Below are 17601 nucleotides of genomic sequence, written 5' to 3'. Positions count from 1 at the left end.
CCGTATTTGCAAGCTGCCAGATTAAAACTTTAGTCAACAATAACCTTTACAATAATTACAGTGCGTAAGTAGCGAGGATTCTTGTCTCCGAACGGTAACTGATTCTAGCAGTGTTGAAATACAAACGCGGACAGCTGATAAGAAGGAAGGAAGGTAGGAAGGAAGAGTGCGTATTTGATATTTTGCGATCATAAATATTCATATACATGCACGAAGGTGGAGCAGCAGGACATTTTGTACAATTTTAGGTTCGGCCAAGGGCTGGGTCCCCTTGGCACGCGGGGCTCGGGGCTGCAGCCCCTTTAGCCCCCCTTTTAATCCGGCCCTGCATTAGATGAGGGATCCGATGCCTCATCTCCTCCACTATCAGTATCCATCACCAAAGCGTACACAGACACACACTCGCCAAACGTTCACACACTACTTGTGACCGCAGGCAAATACCAGACTGCAACCAAAGAACGATCCGCACCGTAAATATATCGAAGTTATTTACTCATAATGCCTATTGGGATTCTGCTGAGGACTAGAGTGATAGCCTGACATCTAGCGGCTCTGTCTGAACTGTATTACCGTGTCAATTTAGTACCTGGAAAGACCGTGTATGCAGAGCCCTCTGCTTCACTGATTTATTTTACTCTTTGATATTTTTCGTCTATAATCAGATACTCTGTTGCACATATTCTTTATTCTGTGAATTCCCCATCCAGGGCGGTATATGTTGTGGTCGGAGTGGTTGTGTTCTATATACAGTTATATATATTTATAACGTTGCATTCTCGTAATTTTATAGATTTATTTATCATAATGAGTGACGATAGCATTGAGAGACTTTACAAGGACTTTGGCATTTTGGCGGACGCTAAAGATAAAATAGGAGAGGTGAGTTCAGCGGCGCGTGGGAATGCGTGTTTATATACCAACGCCTAGTGCGTTTCTGGTGTATTTTATGGGGTTTTCTTTATTCGACCAAGCCTAAATTAGTCAGAAACTGTACTACACATTTTTCAGAACTTTATATGACTTGGATGTTTGATGAATTGAAGGATTTTTCCCCTATGTGTTCTCGCCTAGATTTATTCGCTGTGGTGTTATTTAAGAATTGGATGAAGTTCTGTTGGCGTAAGAGGTATATCAAATGATTTTATCTACTAATCAGAATATCTCCGTATTGAAGAGCCAATTCACTGGGTAGGTTATTTACTTTTAGTTATTGGGGTCTGTTGCTATTTATTTTGAGTGAGAGTGGTTTCTGCAAGGATCACGGTTGTTTAAAGGGGTCTAACATCTAGGTCATCGGCCCGTGAGCATCACGCAACTTGATCTAGTCTCGTTACTGATGGAATGCTAGGCTATTTGTTGTCGGAACTGTTCAGTGTGAATTAGCAGTAAATATTACGTTGGAATTCCCCCTGTGTGTGGGGGCGGTAGAATAACACCCACTGTATCCCCTGCCTGTCGTAAGGGGCGACTGATAGGGGCTCTCAACTTGGAAGAGTGGGTTGGCGTCCGCGGGGCCCTCAGTTGAGTCCTGGAATTGCTTCCACTTATGCCAGGCTCCTCACTTTCATCTATACTATCCAACCTCCCTTGGTCAACTCTTGTTCTTTTCCGACCCCGACAGTGTTAGGGCACTCGAGGCCTTGGGAGTCTTATTTTCACGCCCTTCGTGGCCTTTGCCTTTCTTTGACCGATACCTTCATTTTCTGAAGTGTTGGATCCTTTAGATTTTTCTCTCTGATTAGTGTTATATAGAGGATGGTTGCCTAGTTGTACTTCCTCTTATGACAATAAATACCACCACCACCTATTACGTTGGAGCATTGCTTATTCACTTCATTCCCTTTGCATCCTTTCTTTTCTTATTTGAGTAAGCAGAATTCTCTTATGATGATCATTCTATTGATTCATTTTTTAAACTCTTTCCTGATCCTGTTGTCAGCATTGCAATGCCCAGAAAGTCCTTTCGGTGGTGCTTCCTAATTCAGGTTCCGTAAGGGTGGGGGCGGTGGAATAACACCCACCGTACCCCCTGCCTGTCGTAATAGGAGACTGAAAGGGGCCCAGGAGCACTTAACTTGGGAGTGTGTGTTGCGACCACGGGGCTCTTAGCTGGGTCCTGGCATTGCTTCCACTTGTGACAGGCTCCTCACTTTCCTCTATTCTGTCTGAACTCCCTTCATCAACTCTTGTTCTTTTCGGATGCCAGTTGTATTAGAGCACTCGAGGCCTAGGGAGCCTTTCATTTTAACGACCTTCGTGGCCGTTGTCTATCTTTGGCTGATAGCTTCATTTTTCGAAGTGTTGGATCCCTTCCAGGGTCCAGTCCACACAGACGGGAAAAAAAAAATCGTGTTTTGTCCACGCTTGTATATAGAATGCCCTGCTGTTAATTTGCCGCTTAATACGCCCTGACGACGAGCCTGTACAATTGGGTGAGGGCGGTAGAATAAGGCCCCATTCACAATGCAAACGTAGCCGTAAACTTAACGACGTAACGTAACTGTAAAATTTGTGGTATTCACAATGGAGGAACGTAACATTAACGTAAAGAGTACACAGCAGCCAATCAAAACACCGCCATGTTATTTAGCACGGAAGTCGGGTTTTGGACTATCTCGCAGTTTTATATTTCAATACCTCGATGGAATCAAACATCATGGTAGCGGATTTCATATTACTTCAAACATCTATTGCTTTGCTCCTGCGAAAAGGCGATCTAAACAACGGTGCAGAAAATGGGTTCACCCCTTGAATCAAAGAAAGTTACCTCAGTGCGATTTCGGTAATCTAATGTAAGAAATGACCCTCATCAGTTCGTTTTGGACATGTGGATGAGACCTGAACTGTTTGCCTTTCTTACGATTTACTTCCTCTTTTCTAATAAAAAAGAAATGTAAGGTCTCCTGTACCGACATCTATGCTCCTATCTATCACACCCCAATGAGATGTTTGGATGATATCGTTTTCGTAAACTAGTAGTCAGTATAATGTTAAGAAATATACAGGGACACTGTTTTATTTATGACAGGGATTGTCTCTCGTCCGTTCGTCAGCGCTGCAAGCTTGTCTCCCGCCATTAACCGTCAGATTTCATTGCTACAGGATATTTATTTCCATCTATAATTTTTCGGTACAGCGTCTTTGTAATTCTTTCTCCAAAGATTGTTTTGAAAGAGAATTACAAGTGTTTCGTCGAGAGAAGTCATTATATCGTGCACAAAATACGTTTACCTCTGCTCTGATTGGCTGGTTCTTAAAATTAATGTAAAATTAACTGCAAGAGCTTGGAGTTTGCAATCCCTTAATTTTACGGACTCGCAGTTAAGTTTACGTCGGCGTATTGTGAATGGTTCCATCAGATAAGATGGCCGCTAACTTCTGAGTTAACGTTAATTTTAATTTTACGTTACGTTTGCATTGTGAATGAGGCTTATCACCCACGGTTTCCCCTGCCTGTCATAAATGGCGAATAAAAGGGGCTGGTGGGGCTCTTAACTTTGAAGTGTGGGTTTGGGACAACAGGGCCCTTAGCTGAGTTCTGGTAGTGCTTCCACTTACTTGTGCCAGGCTCCTCACTTTCATCTATCATATCCGATCTCCCGTGGTCAACTCTTGTTCTTCTTCTGATCCTGATGATATTTGATTTGCGAGGGTTAGGATGTCTTTCATTTTCATAGCCTTCATGTTCCGTATCTTCCTTTGGCCGATACATTTATTTTTTGAAGTAGTGGACCCCTTCAATTCTCTCTCTCTGAGTAGTGATAACAGAGGATGGTTGCCTAGTTGTACTTCCTCCTAAAACAATAATCGGGGCCGATGACCTTAGATGTTAGGCCCCTTTAAACAACAAGCATCATCATCATCATAACAATACATTCCTTTTTTGAAGTGTTGGATCCCTTCCATTTTCTCTCTCTAATTAGTGTTATATAGAGAATTTGGCAACAAGTCTGCTGCCCTTGAGATAACTTTTTAACAATTGGCTTGACGTCTCACTGACATAGATAGGTCTAATACCAGTGAGCTTGCATCCGGGAGATAGTAGGTTCGAATCCCACTATCGGTAGCCCTGAAGGTGGTTTTACATGGTTTCCCATTTTCACACCAGGCAAATGCTGGGGCTGTACCTTAATTAAGGCCACGGCCGCTTCCTTCCAACTCCTAGGTCTTTCCTATCCCATCGTCGCCGTAAGACCTATCTGTGTCCGTGCGACGTAAAGCCCCTAGCAAAAAAGAAAAGTCTAATACAAATATAAATGGTCCGTTATTGGACATTATAAATTTTCCAGCTAACTCATTCCTGGTTACCAGCGTTTCGCCCCTGTGTGCTAGGCTGGGCTCATCAGTTGGTACCTAGCACACCTACCAAGACGCTGGCTGGTGCATACCGTGGAGGCCACTGCATGGGCTAATTGTAGCCTCCGGCAGTGCCAGTGCACTATGAGTGACCCTGTCCCACTACCAAAAATTTATGCCTAGGTCTTACGGCGACTATAGGACAGGAAAGGGCTAGGAGTGGGAAGGAAGCGGATGTGGCCTTAATTAAGGTACAGCCCCAGCATGTGTCTGGTGTGAAAATGGGAAACCACGGAAAACCATGTTCAGGGCTGCCGACAATGGGGTTCGAACCCACTATCTCCCAGATGCAAGCTCTCAGCCAACTTGCCCGGTCCTTGGAATAACTAACAGCCTGGTGATCATCTGTATTGGTGTCAATGGAGACGAAGGTTGTGCTTTCCCTCTCCCTTGCCAGTCACTATTGAGATGGGGAGTTTTCATTATAATGGCAGGCCCCCTTGCCTACTTCCAGTTACAATCAATTTTGGAGTGTGTTCATTACAACGGCAGGCCCCCTTTCCTACTTCAGTCACATTCCAGCTGCAGATTTTTCAGTATAATGGCAAGTCTCTTCCCTACTGCTATTCAGAATTGATTTGTTGTGTTTTCATTATAATGTTACGCCCCTTGCCTACTGTCAGTCACAGTCAGTTTGGGGAGCTTTCATTGTAATGGTAGGCCCCCTTGCCTCCTGTCTGTGACAATTGAGTTTATTGTTCATTACATTGGCAGGTTTTCCATTCCTACTGCCAGTCACAGTTTAAGGATACTAATAACTGGAACTCGATGAGAAGCAATCTGTAGAAAAGTATAAAATTGAAAATTGGCATGAATTAATGAGGGACTTCCAGAAATCCTACAAACTTAAAACTTGGTACCAGAAATCAGCAGATTTCCTGAGGGGGCGAGGCTGGGTGGGGGTTTCAAAATTGGGGCTCAACATAAGTACGCAAGTGTAGGCATTTCTTTCACCCAGTTGGATATATTTTTCCAATGCAATGACTTTAGAGTTTTCATGTCTGGCTCCATGGCTAAATGGTTAGCGTTCTGGCCTTTGGTCACAGGGGACCTGGGTTCGATTCCCAGCAAGGTTGGAAATTTTAACCATCGTTTAATTTTACTGGCACTGGGGCTGGGTGTATGTGTCGTCTTCATCATTTCGATTCCCGGCCAGGTCAGGGATTTTTCCCTCAACCTAAGGGCTGGTTTGAGGTCCACTGCGTGATTAGAATTGAGGAGCTATCTGACGGTCAGATGGCAGCCCCGGTCTTGAAAGCCCAGAATAACAGCCAAGAGGATGCGTAATGTTGACCATACGGCCCCTCGTAATCAGCAGGTCTTCGGGCTGAGCAACGGTCGCTGGGCAGGTCAGAGCTCTTTTGAGGGCGTGAGTGAAATGTTAGTTTAGGGGAATCCTGAAATTTAATTCTCAAATATTTGTTATTAGTAGCCCCATCGATAAATACTACATAACTAAAGTTATATAGAATTAAATTTCCGATCATTTATGTCTGATACATTTTTACCGTACCGGCTGTGGTAGCAGATATATTCATGAATTTGTATTTTTGTTGCTAAGCCCATACCAAAGCCGAGCCACAAGCAAATAGGTAAACAGAATTTAATGAAAATCAGTATGTAGAGGCGGGGAATAAGAAACTACAGTCTAGGCTGTAAATAATTTTATTCATCCTGGATGAAATGATAGTTTAGGGGAAGGTGCCTAAAATTTAATTTTTAATTACCTATGTTATTGGTCCTGTCAAAAAGTACTACATAACAAAAGTTACAGATCATTTATGTTTTATTCAGTTTTACCGTACCAGTTATGATGTATGAGTATTTTCAGTCCTTGGCCCTAAGGCTGGTTGGATCCTCAACAGCTCCACCATCAGCTGTTATAGATGGCCTAGGCATCACTGAATAGGTGTACTAGAGAAATGAGGAGTGAGGTAGTTTCCTGTTGCTTTCCTCACCGAGCCAGACGTTGCTATTACACATCATTCCGCCAAGCCCACTGAAATGCATGCACCAACCGACCCTATGAGCAACATTCTCTCACCATTCACAGCAGGGACTGGTTGTATAAGGAATGGCATTACTAGCTTTGCTCACACCTCAGTCATTTTCATATTGTCAAAGCCAAGGATAAGACAGAGACAGATCAATGAAAGTAACAAAATTGCTCTAGCCTGTAGCAGAAGACATAGTGCACTGTAGCACTAGGTCTCGCCAGCAAAGGCATGCCAGTTATGATAGTTTTACCGTACCGACTGTGATAATAGTGGTATTTCAGAGTCGGAAGAATCTAAATGTGAAGGCCTACAATATTGAAAGTGCATAAAATTGATCAACATTAACATTACATTGACCATTGTTTGTTGTGATGTTCTTTGTTTCTTATGCTGCCACTCATCTCCGATAGATAGGATTACAACTACATATCGAATGTAACAGCCTGCCTGAATATTGGCGGGAAATAGCCGAGGATTTGATAATCTTCTTTAGCGTGCCTTTCCTCTGGTTCATAAATTTTCTGATAGTACTGGCATGTTACACACTGGTTCATCATAGTATTCCAGCAATCCGATCCCTACTCTGATGCACTGATGTGAATGAGCAGTATGCAAACTTAACCGAATACGGCAGACGAGTGTTCACAGCTGTCTGCGGCCTGGTTATTCCAGCTCTGGAACTTTGGACTGTTAGATCGGCAGTATAGTGCTGTTTGTTAAAAGTGAGGAAATGTGTGGTTTCTCATTTGATAGAGTATTGTGTATGATAGCATTGCTTTTTAGCGCAACATTCCTACTGATGTCATTTTAATGCCCTTTGTTGATTTTAGTTGGAAAAAACACTAAGACATTCTTTCTGAGGATGTAAACAGGCAGGTGGAGAGTGAGTGTCTGCCATTATCATGAAAATTCCCCAACTTTATTGTGACTGATGGTAGGCAGGAGGGCCTACTGTTACAATGAAAATTCCCTAACCCAGTCTTAACATGAGAAAAGACGTTTTGTGACTTCCCCATCGCGTATCTGGGGGTAATTGTAAGAGCTATGCAATTTAATACAATCTTATCCACAACGTGTACACTACCTAATCTAGAATTCTGTATACAAAGTAGAATTCCATAGGGAAGCACGGGTACATCAGCTAGCCTGTTCAATAAATTTGGAAGATGGGAAAGTCAGAGAATCAAAGCGTATCTAGCAGGGAATAGTATTCTTCTGTGAACAGAGGAAGTGTATTCTCTTTGGCTTGAGAGGTAGTAATCAAACATGGCTGCATGCAGTGGCAATACTAGATAATCACGTATATCAGAATATTAATGAAAGTGTTATTTGCTAAGTACAGAATGTATTGTGTGTTAGGGTAAATCTTCGCCTGCAATTATTAGAGTGATCATTTAATTTATTTGATTTTGTGATCACTCAATGTTGGCTGAGCATAGATACCTATCAATGTCTCATGATTCACCAATAGGACCGAGTTCGATAGCTGCAATCGCTTAAGTGCGGCCAGTATCCAGTAATCGGGAGATAGTGGGTTCGAAACCCACTGTCGGTAGACCTGAAGATGGTTTTCTGTGGTTTTCTATTTTCACACAAGGCAAATGCTGGGGCTGTACCTTTAATTAAGGCCACGGCCTTTTCCTTCCCAGTCCTAGTCCTTTCCTGTCCCATCGTCGCCATAAGACCTATCTGTGTTGTCGGTGCGACGTAAAGCCAATAGCAAAAAAAAAATCACCAGTAGGTGGAGAGACTAAAACAAAAATGAAGCAAATCGGTCCAGTAGAATGGACAGACAGATATGATATTGTTTTCTTGTCCTCCAACTACTTTTATGGTTTTCAAAGGCGAAATGCCTGAATTTTGTCACGCGGGAGTTCTTTCACGTGGGTAAATCTACTGACACAAGGCTGATATATTTGAACACCTTTGAATACCGCTGGGTTGATTAAAAATTGAACATGCCAGTTAAGGCTCAGACAGCCTGGGTTCTATTGTCTGAGCTGCTCAGCCAGCCAGGATAATGTTTCATCATGTTTCACTGTTCTTTCATACCCTAATGTATCAAAGGGTGCCTCAAGAAAATAAAAGTAGGCATATTGTACTCGTGCTGGATTCAGATGCAAACAGACAGCATAACTCTGCTTATCACCAAAAACTGAAATGTGATACTTGTGATTTTCCTGATGGCGTATGGCTGTTTTAGTGTCGGGAGGTGTCTGAGGACTTCGGCTCGCCAGGTGCAGGTCTTGATTTCACGCCCGTAGGCGACCTACGCGTTGTGATGAGAATGAAGTGATGATGAAGACGACACATAAATCCAGCCCCCGTACCAGTGGAATTAACCAATGATGGTTAAAATTCCCGACCCTGCCGGGAATCGAACCTGGGACCCCTGTGACCAAAGGCCACAGGGTGGTGTGGTCTATTAGATGACCAGTCATTGATGTTATTTTTCCATTTCCTTATTTGAAATAGTGTGCTCGTGGGCCAGTGTGATGGCTCAAAGTTTTCATTTAGCCATGATGTGTACTACACACACAGACACCATAATTAAGTGCATAATTTTTTCAATCTAATCTATTAAAAGGAACTCGCAGACGGTTTGAGGTGCTGGCCTTCTGATCCCAACTTGGCAGATTCGATCCTAACTCAGTCCGATGCTATTTGAAGGTGCTCATATATGTCAGCCTCATATCAGTAGATTTACTGGTATGTTAAGACTCCTGCAGGACAAAATTCTGGCGCCACAGCGTCTCCAAAAACCATTTTAAAAAGCAGTTAGTAGGATGTAAAACCAATGAGATTATTATTAAAAGTAACTCAGCCGGTTGAAACACTGGCCGTCTGACCCAAACTTGACAGGTTTGATCCTGGCCCAGTCTGGTGATAATTTGAAGGTGCTCAAATATGTCAGCCTCGTGTCGGTAGATTTACTGACATGTGAAAGAACTCCCGTGGCCCTAAAGTCTGGCACCTCATCATCTCCGAAAACCATTATTATTGTTATTATTGAAAGTAACTTGCTATAAGCAGACAAATTTATATGGAGGGCGCTTAAAATATTGTGCTACTACTTCTCCTTGGCACCACCCAGCTTGCTGGTCACTCTACACACTTCTTTCTGGTTGTCGCTTGTTTCATGCCCTTTGACAGATGCACTAGTTCAGAATTCTGCCGGCCCCGTGGTGTAGAGGTAGTGTACCTGTCTCTTACCTGGAGGCCCCGGGTTCGATTCCTGGCGAGGTCAGGGAATTTTACCTGAAATTGAGGGCTGGTTCAAGGTCCACCTGCCTACGTGATTAGGATTGAGGAGCTATCTGGTGATGAGATAGTGGCCCCGATCTAAAAAGCTAAGAAAAACGGGCAAGAAGATTTGTCGTGATGACCACATGTCACCTCCTAATATGCAGGCCTTCGGGCTGAGCAGCGGTCGCTTGGTAGGCCGAGGCCCTTCCGGCTGAAGTGCCATGAACTTACTAGCCCAAAATTCATGCAGGAATTTTTATGGTATGTTTTTAAAGGTGGTGTGGTCTATGAGATGACCAGTCATTGATGTTATCTTTCCGTTTCCTTATTTGAAATAGTGTGTTTGTGGGCCAGTATGATGGCTGAAAGTTTTCATTGATCATTCAGTTTAATACAGGCCATCATGTTCAGTCAGTTTTGTTTACAAACTTCAGCTGGTGTGTATGAGGGCGTGTGGTCATTCCGGTTTCCTCTCGGGCCATAGGCAGTCCACAGTCTGCTGAAGGGATGCTGGGTGCTGCTCCGGAAACAGTTGTTCCAGTAGGTGTTGGAGAATGTACGTTTTTCACATTGCAGATTGATGAACCTTATCACTGCTATCATTGCTGTTGCAATTTTAGATCACAATATTGTTCGTAATCAGCAGGGAGATTTCAGTCAACATTTACGTGTAGTCTTTCACCGTTTATTTAGAGAGTTGGCATTTGTGAATAAAAGCTGCCCCTCGGTGGGAAAGTAGACAGTTGAGTGAGTGATGGCAGGAACGTTTTGGCTACAGAAACAGTCCTAGTTCCTCAACAAAAGACATCCAGCCCATCAGTAACAATCAGGTTGGGGAATTGCATTATAATGGCAGACACTCACTCTCCGTCTGCCTTTTTACATCCTCAGAAAGACTGTCATATTGGTTTTCCCAACTGAAATGAACATAGGTCATTACAATGACGTCAGTAGGAACGGCGCAAGTAAAAGAAATGATTTCACACGAAATACTCGATCAAATGAAAAACCACACATTTTCTCACTTTTAATGAACAGTACTACGCTGCCGATCTAACATTCCAAAGTTCCTGAGCTGGAATGACCAGGCCGCAGACAGCCGTGATTCGTGAAGACTCTTAGTCTTTTTTCTGAGGGGGGTGGGTTAGAATAGTGGAGAATCCCAGGGCAAAAACTATGCCCTTTTACTAATCTGTTTCCTAGCAGTACCCGATGAGTCGGAAGATCTCAGTTCACTACACTGGTGGTGGAAATATCTGTCTGACTCGGAGGCAATCTTTTCCTCCAAGCCAGAGGAGAAACCCACTCTTTACTGCTGATTTTGAATAAAATGAATATAGAATTTAATAAAAGTGAAGGGGAAGAAGCTTTTATTAAGATACGGATCTTTTCAGGGTTGAATTTTGAGTTATTTAGTGAATTATGGTGCTATAATTTGGAATATGCCTAAATTATAATTCTATACAAGGTCATACTACTACTACTACTTGCACCTCTGCCTTAAGAATGCACACTGCTCATTCAAAACAGTACGTCAGAGTAGGGATCGAATATGTGGAATACTATGATGAAGCAGTGAGTTACGTACCAGCAGTACGGTATCAGAGAATTTATGAACCAGAGGAATGACATGCTAAAGAAGAAAGTTTGCTAACTCCCCAGCTATTTACCCCAATATTCAGTCAGGCTGTTATACTCGGTACGCAGCAGTAATTCCATCTATCGGAGTTAAGCGGCAGCATAAGAGACAAAGAACATCACCACAAACAATGGTCATGTAATGTTATTGTTGATCAATGTTATGCGCTTTCAATATTGCAGACATTCACATTTAGTTTTCTTCCGACTCTGAAATACCACTCTTATCATAGTCGGTACGGTAAAATTGAATAAAACAAAAATGGTCGGAAATTTTATTTTCTATAACTTTTGTTATGTAGTACTTTTCGATAGGACCAATAACATAGGTATTTAAGTCCAACTCGTTGGCTGAACGGTCAGCGTACTGGCCTTCGGTTCAGAGGGTCCCGGGTTTGGTTCCCGGCCAGGTCGGGGATTTTAACCTTAATTGGTTAATTCCAATGGCACGGGGACTGGGTGTATGTGCTGTCTTCATCATCATTTCATCCTCATCACGACGCGCAGGTCGCCTATGGGCGTCAAATAGAAAGACGTGCACCTGGCGAGCCGAACCCGTCCTGGGATATCCCAGCACTAAAAAGAAGCCATACTACATTTAATTTCATTTTCATAGGTATTAAAATTAAATTTTAGGCGCCTTCCCCTAAACTACAATTTCTTACACGGCAAATAAAACTGTTTATAACTTAGACTGAAGTTTCTTGTTCCCCGACTCTATATACCTGTTTTCATTAAATTCTGTTAACCTATTTTCTCGTGGCTCAGCGTTTATATGGACTTAGCAACAAAAATACAAATTCATGAATATCTGTGTTATCAGATCTGGTATGGTAACAATGTATGGCATAAATGATCGGAAATTTAATTCTGTATAACTTTAGTTATGTAGTATTTATTGATAGGACCACTAATAATTTAAATATTTGAAAATTCAATTTTAGGCCTTCCCCTAAACTACCATTTCACTCAGCGTGAGTGAAATTATTTATAGCCTAGATTGGAGCGGCTCATCCCCTGACTTCACATACCGATTTCAGCCATTTTCTCGTGATGCGTGTGCATACATACAGACAGAAATTGCGGAAAAGTATAAAGTGCATTTCCTTGTTACTGTGGACATGACCGATACAGAAATACCATTCTTTTCAAATTCTGAGCAATGTACAGACAAAACTCTTATTTTATATATAGATAAATGTAATGTAATGAGTCATTATTGTGTAACGACAAGAATATTAGGGGTGGTTTAATATTTTCAACAAATCCTTAAAATATTTAATGAAAGATGATGTACATCTGTCAACAGATAGGCCTGTCTCTGAGACTGGCCTCAAATCTTCGGTTGTACATACGTGACATGTATTCTAAGTCAAGATGAAGCATAGACCTAGGCATTGGCAGATCGTTACTCTTGATGTGGGAGGTGTAGGATAAGAAGAAAACCAGGTGTACGCAGGACAAAAAGATGAATACAATACGAACACTTGAGGAGAAAAGGAACCGAGTGAGTCAATATAAGTTTTTGGAAAGGAATACATTACAAATTGATCATATGTACAAAGAAGGGAGCATGAATATGAATATGTAATAGAATAATCACATCTAAACATTTTATTTATATTTAGTACTTGCTTTACGTCTCACCAACACAGCTAGATCTAATGGCAACGATGGGGTAGGAAAGGCGTAGGAGTGGAAAGGAATCTGCCCTGGCCTTAATTAAGGTACAACCCCAGCGTTTGCCTGGTGTGAAAATGGGAAACCACAAAAAACCATCTTCAGGGCTGTCGACTGTTAGGTTCGAACCCACTATCTCCTGGATGCAAGCTCACAGCCGCAAGCCCCTAACCACATGGCCAACTCGCCTGGTAACGTCTGAACAGACCCCTCGGTGAGTGTTGATGTCTGCTTTCTGATGAAGATGGGAAACAGCAGAAGTAAGCTTGCTGAGGCAGAGAAGAAATAGATTAAGAAGGGCTGGAATTGATGAGAAGAGAATCCATCTGTGAAGACAGCAGTATACAAGAAAGTTTTTGGGGAGGGAGGTCTTCTCACCAAGGCAGCTGTGGTTCATATCGCAGGCAGTGCATGTGGAATATTCAAAATTAAAAGTATTTTCCCTGTGGTTTGAATTCTGTGTAAAACGGGAGGGTTAATGGCTATAATTATGTTATTGCCAGTCTCATAAACTGCAACTTTGTTCTTGTCTCATCCTGTCACTGCCACTTTTCTACACTGGCCTTTGAGTGTTTATTCTATTGTACTGTATGTTCCTGTTGGTGACAAGAGTATTTAAAAAATAGATATAGAAAAAAACAATGTGCTTTATTTGCAGCCTAGGGTTAAACTAAGTACAGTTCAAATTATTCCTTAATGATCTTAATACAGCATTTGATAATGTTTCCTATTCAGTGAAGTTTGGTGAGTAAGTAATGTGGGAAGGTGCTGATTGCTTTTGAGTTGTCTGGATAAAGTGTGTCTAATAAGTGTTAGAATTTCTTTCGAAATATTTGTCAATTTCCAGGCTGTAATTTTTAAATGAAAAATTCGAGATTTCAATGTTTTAATGTCAAAATATCTTTATTTGTTTCAGCACGAGAAGGAATACCTAGATATATTAGGTGCAGTGAAAGGTTCTGCTAAAGAAAAACGTCTAGCCTCTCAGTTTATTGCCCGTTTCTTCAAACACTTTCCCAATCTTGCAGATCGAGCTATTGAGTCTCAGTTAGATCTTTGTGAAGATGAAGATGTTTCTGTGAGTAAATTTATTGAAGTTTGAAGTAAATGATGAGTTACTACCTTTTTAGTATTCCACTGATAAACTATATTGTGTGTAAGATGTTTTTGTTTGTCCACTGTAAGGTACTGATATTATTGAACATTAGATCTCATTCTGACAATAAATCTCCATATATGTTTTGCAGTAAAACAGATGACATTGAAATTATTGCTCATCTGCTGTCCACATTTCCCTAGCAACAAAGTATTTATTTTTATTGTATACTTGCAAGATACCAGTGCTTTGCTATGGTTTTAAACAAAGTTATCTTTACAATGTTTACATTTTGGAGATACCACTGTCAGCTAAGCCTGTAAAATGCACCTTCAGTTTGCACATCAAATGGTTTTGGAGGAATGGTTATTTGTTTTTGGATCTAACACTCATTTGAACCCCCATAGAATTGGAATATTTTAAAACCCTATCTTATTTAACATATAGGACATAAAAGCGGCCAAACTGTGAAAAGAGGGTGAAATATTTTGAAGTATCGTATATGATATTTGATACAGAGGACATGAAAGAACAGCTTCTTCTTAAAATTACTACTTTGTACATCCAACAGTTTTGAAGGGGTGAACAATTTTGTTTCCAGGGCTAACCCCATTGAACCCCTCATAGGTGAAATGTTTTAAAATATCAACTATTTCACACCTAGAATTTAAAGTATATACCATTATTTCTTCGCTCCAGCAAGCCGGGTGCTGTTGTGTACGAGCCTCCTCCAGTTTGTCCTATCCATTCACAGATGTTGTTTATATATGCAACGCCAGTTTACATGTCTAGTTTCAAGTCCAAGTACAGTGAAACCTCGTTAGTGCATTCCTCATTAACACTTTCCTACTTAGCACGTCGTAAATTCGAAGTCCTGATTCTCATCGTATTAAAACTGTATAAAAATACCTCACTTATCATGTCGCAAATTTTTGCTGTTACAGCTTAGTACGATCGCATTTTTCCTAGCTCTGAAAATGTTATTTGTCATGCCTAGTGGATGGAACATGATTTCCAACTCGGTTAAGAGCCTTCACTGAAGTTGCGTGATAACGGGAAAATGCCTTGAATTCTTGAACTTCACAGGATAAATTGCACCTTCGGGGAGCAGCCATTAGTCTCAGAAATGCTCAGTTTTGCTTGCCAGTTAGCAATGAAATTGCAGAATAACATAATGAGCCTGTTTGTGCTTGTATTTTGCATTCCATTTAGAAGTTAGAAATGTATTTCGTGTTTAATTGTAAAGTGAAGGGTAGCAAATATTTGTTGCGCGATAGCCTGCCTACATTTGGAATATAATCGTGTGAGTTTGACCAGTGTGATGCATATTTGTCTTGTGATAGCCTAATTATGGATGCAGAAAAATTCGTGAAATTCTTTACTAATGAAGACAGCAAGTAAGCTGGCATTCGCATTTTCAAGCGCGCAGAATTGGCGTGAATGTCGAAACTCGCACCTTCCAGTTTCGACTCGATCCCTCGAATCGGCCTTAGTTGGTCAAAGTTTTGTTCGATTCAAAATGGCGGCCAAAGTCGTTCTGTTGCTGTCGCACATGGCCGTGTATAACCTCCAATTCATTGTCCAAGTGTGTGACCAGAAAAATAATGTTAACTAACCAACTGGTTTGAAATAAAAGGCTTCTACTAACATTTGTTTTACAAGAAGTGTGATCTGCAATAATACTTTGATATTTTATGGGACCTGTTCAAGTTTTTTCATACATGTTGTTTGGTGTTTTTAACACTTTTCAGTGCACTATTATTTTATAAGCCCCAGCGGAATAAGTTTTCATGTTTGTTCTCTTGTGTTTTCACACCTTTTAATACTCCCTTCTCATAGAGATTTCACTGTACCCGCGGATATATGACATAAAATCCCATTGTGTCGGAAAAATCGTATCTCGTGTTTCCATATCCCTGTTGGATAGTTTTTATTTGTGTGTTCAGTAGTACGCTTTCTCGCTTAACATGTTCTTTTTCCTTGTCCTCTGCAGAAATGTCTTAACGAGGTTTTACTGTATATACCTATGATATCATTTGAAATCTTAATTTCGTAAGTCAAATGGTTCAAGGGAAATAACATTTTTGGTATCAGGCCTCAAAGCCCGGTCAAAACCCCCTTAGGGGTGTATTGTTTTAAGATCACTTCTTATTCGAAATCTAAGGCTTAGAATTTTCTGGGTATAGAGGGTTACTCTGATGATGATAATAATCAAGATAAAACCACCTTTAATATTATTTTATTATATGTGAAGCTTGTGAAAAATTGATTAGTAATTTCAGAGGTTTCAATCTTTGAAAATAGAGCCATTCATTCAGAGATGCCAACTATTACGATTCAATCGTAATAATTACGAATTACCCATCACAATTACGCCTTTACGAATCACATACCACAAATTACGATTTTTAGTTTATTTTAAAATCTAAGTGTATGAAGTGTTCAAAAACATACACAAGGAATCCCATTACAGCTTGAATTCTCAGATTATTTTTTTCAGATTTCTCAGTCGCTCGTTTAAGAATACCGTACTGAACGCAGTGTGTGCTTCCAGTACTGGAAAAATAGGCACCTGTGAAGTGGTATATCTTGCAGAGTTGTCTTTGTTCGTCACATGACCAGACTTCCACGAAAGTATGCGAATTCTTTTGTCTTTCTTTTGGCGGCAAAGTGGTGACAAACTCCATTTCATTGTGGAAACTGTATGCGTGATAGTTGAAGAAGTGTTTATTGCGATTTTGGTTCACAAATTTACATATATTGATCTTCTAGGATATATGCTAATCGTGTGTTACAAAATGCGAAAGGTTTGAAATAATGAAGCTATTTTTTGAGCAGGAAAATACGTGTGGTGGCGTTACCATGATTAGTGACGCTAAGTAATAAACTAAAAATAGTTCAAAAATTTAGGGAGGATTACTCGAAAGAGTGGCCCTGTTTATTGCGTTCTTCAACATCTCATTCACGCGTGGTTTGTAGTGTGTGTAGCCGCGATTTTTCAGTTGCGTATGGTGGGGAAGAACAAGACTGAGTTTCGTGCTAATATGAACAACTGTTAAGTACTCTGTTAGTGCAGAGAATGCACATGATATCAAAAGGAAAAGCATGTCACCAGTGTATGTTTACCAAACAGCAAATACAAGCTGCTAAGAGAGCAACTACAGTACTCAACAAAAGAAATGATCCTTCAACCTCCACTCAGATATGTACTGCAGATCACCTAGCAGGTAAGAACCTACACTCTTTATATGCCAGTCTTTGAATATCTGGTTGAATTGTATGGTGTTCATTGATTTTTCAATGATATGTAATTTAGTAAGATCTCAAAAAAAAAACTTCTACAGCTGCCACCCCATCCCCCACCCCGTGTCTGAACGGCTGCATGACGAATTGCCTTTCTTGAAAAATGGCATCTCTGTTCATTGCGGGCAAGAATATGCATCGACCATCAAAGGTATAGAGTCTCCAAAAATCTTTCCCCCTGTCGTATACTAAGTTTATTTCAGTTAAATCCCTCAGTTTTACAAATATAAGAAGACGGATCAAATATAAAGGGGAATTTGAATGTACCGCTGCTATTAGTAA

The 17601-nt window shown here is 40.9% G+C and overlaps 1 protein-coding gene across 2 annotated transcripts in view; it reads left to right on the top strand.

The window, feature by feature from the left end:
• Positions 1-713: 713 nt before the first annotated feature.
• Positions 714-17601, top strand: part of cass (cassowary) — a 134458-nt gene continuing 117570 nt past the window's right edge. For both annotated transcript variants that reach the window (XM_067144587.2, XM_067144588.2), the window contains exons 1-2: positions 714-882; positions 13837-13998. In XM_067144587.2, the coding sequence (XP_067000688.1) occupies positions 808-882; positions 13837-13998 (237 nt within the window). In that variant the 5' untranslated portion in view covers positions 714-807. The remainder of the gene's footprint in view (positions 883-13836; positions 13999-17601) is intronic.

This window comes from Anabrus simplex, chromosome 3 (assembly GCF_040414725.1).
Source record: "Anabrus simplex isolate iqAnaSimp1 chromosome 3, ASM4041472v1, whole genome shotgun sequence".
Lineage (NCBI taxonomy): Eukaryota > Metazoa > Arthropoda > Insecta > Orthoptera > Tettigoniidae > Anabrus > Anabrus simplex.
This window is presented reverse-complemented; position numbering and strand designations above follow the sequence as displayed.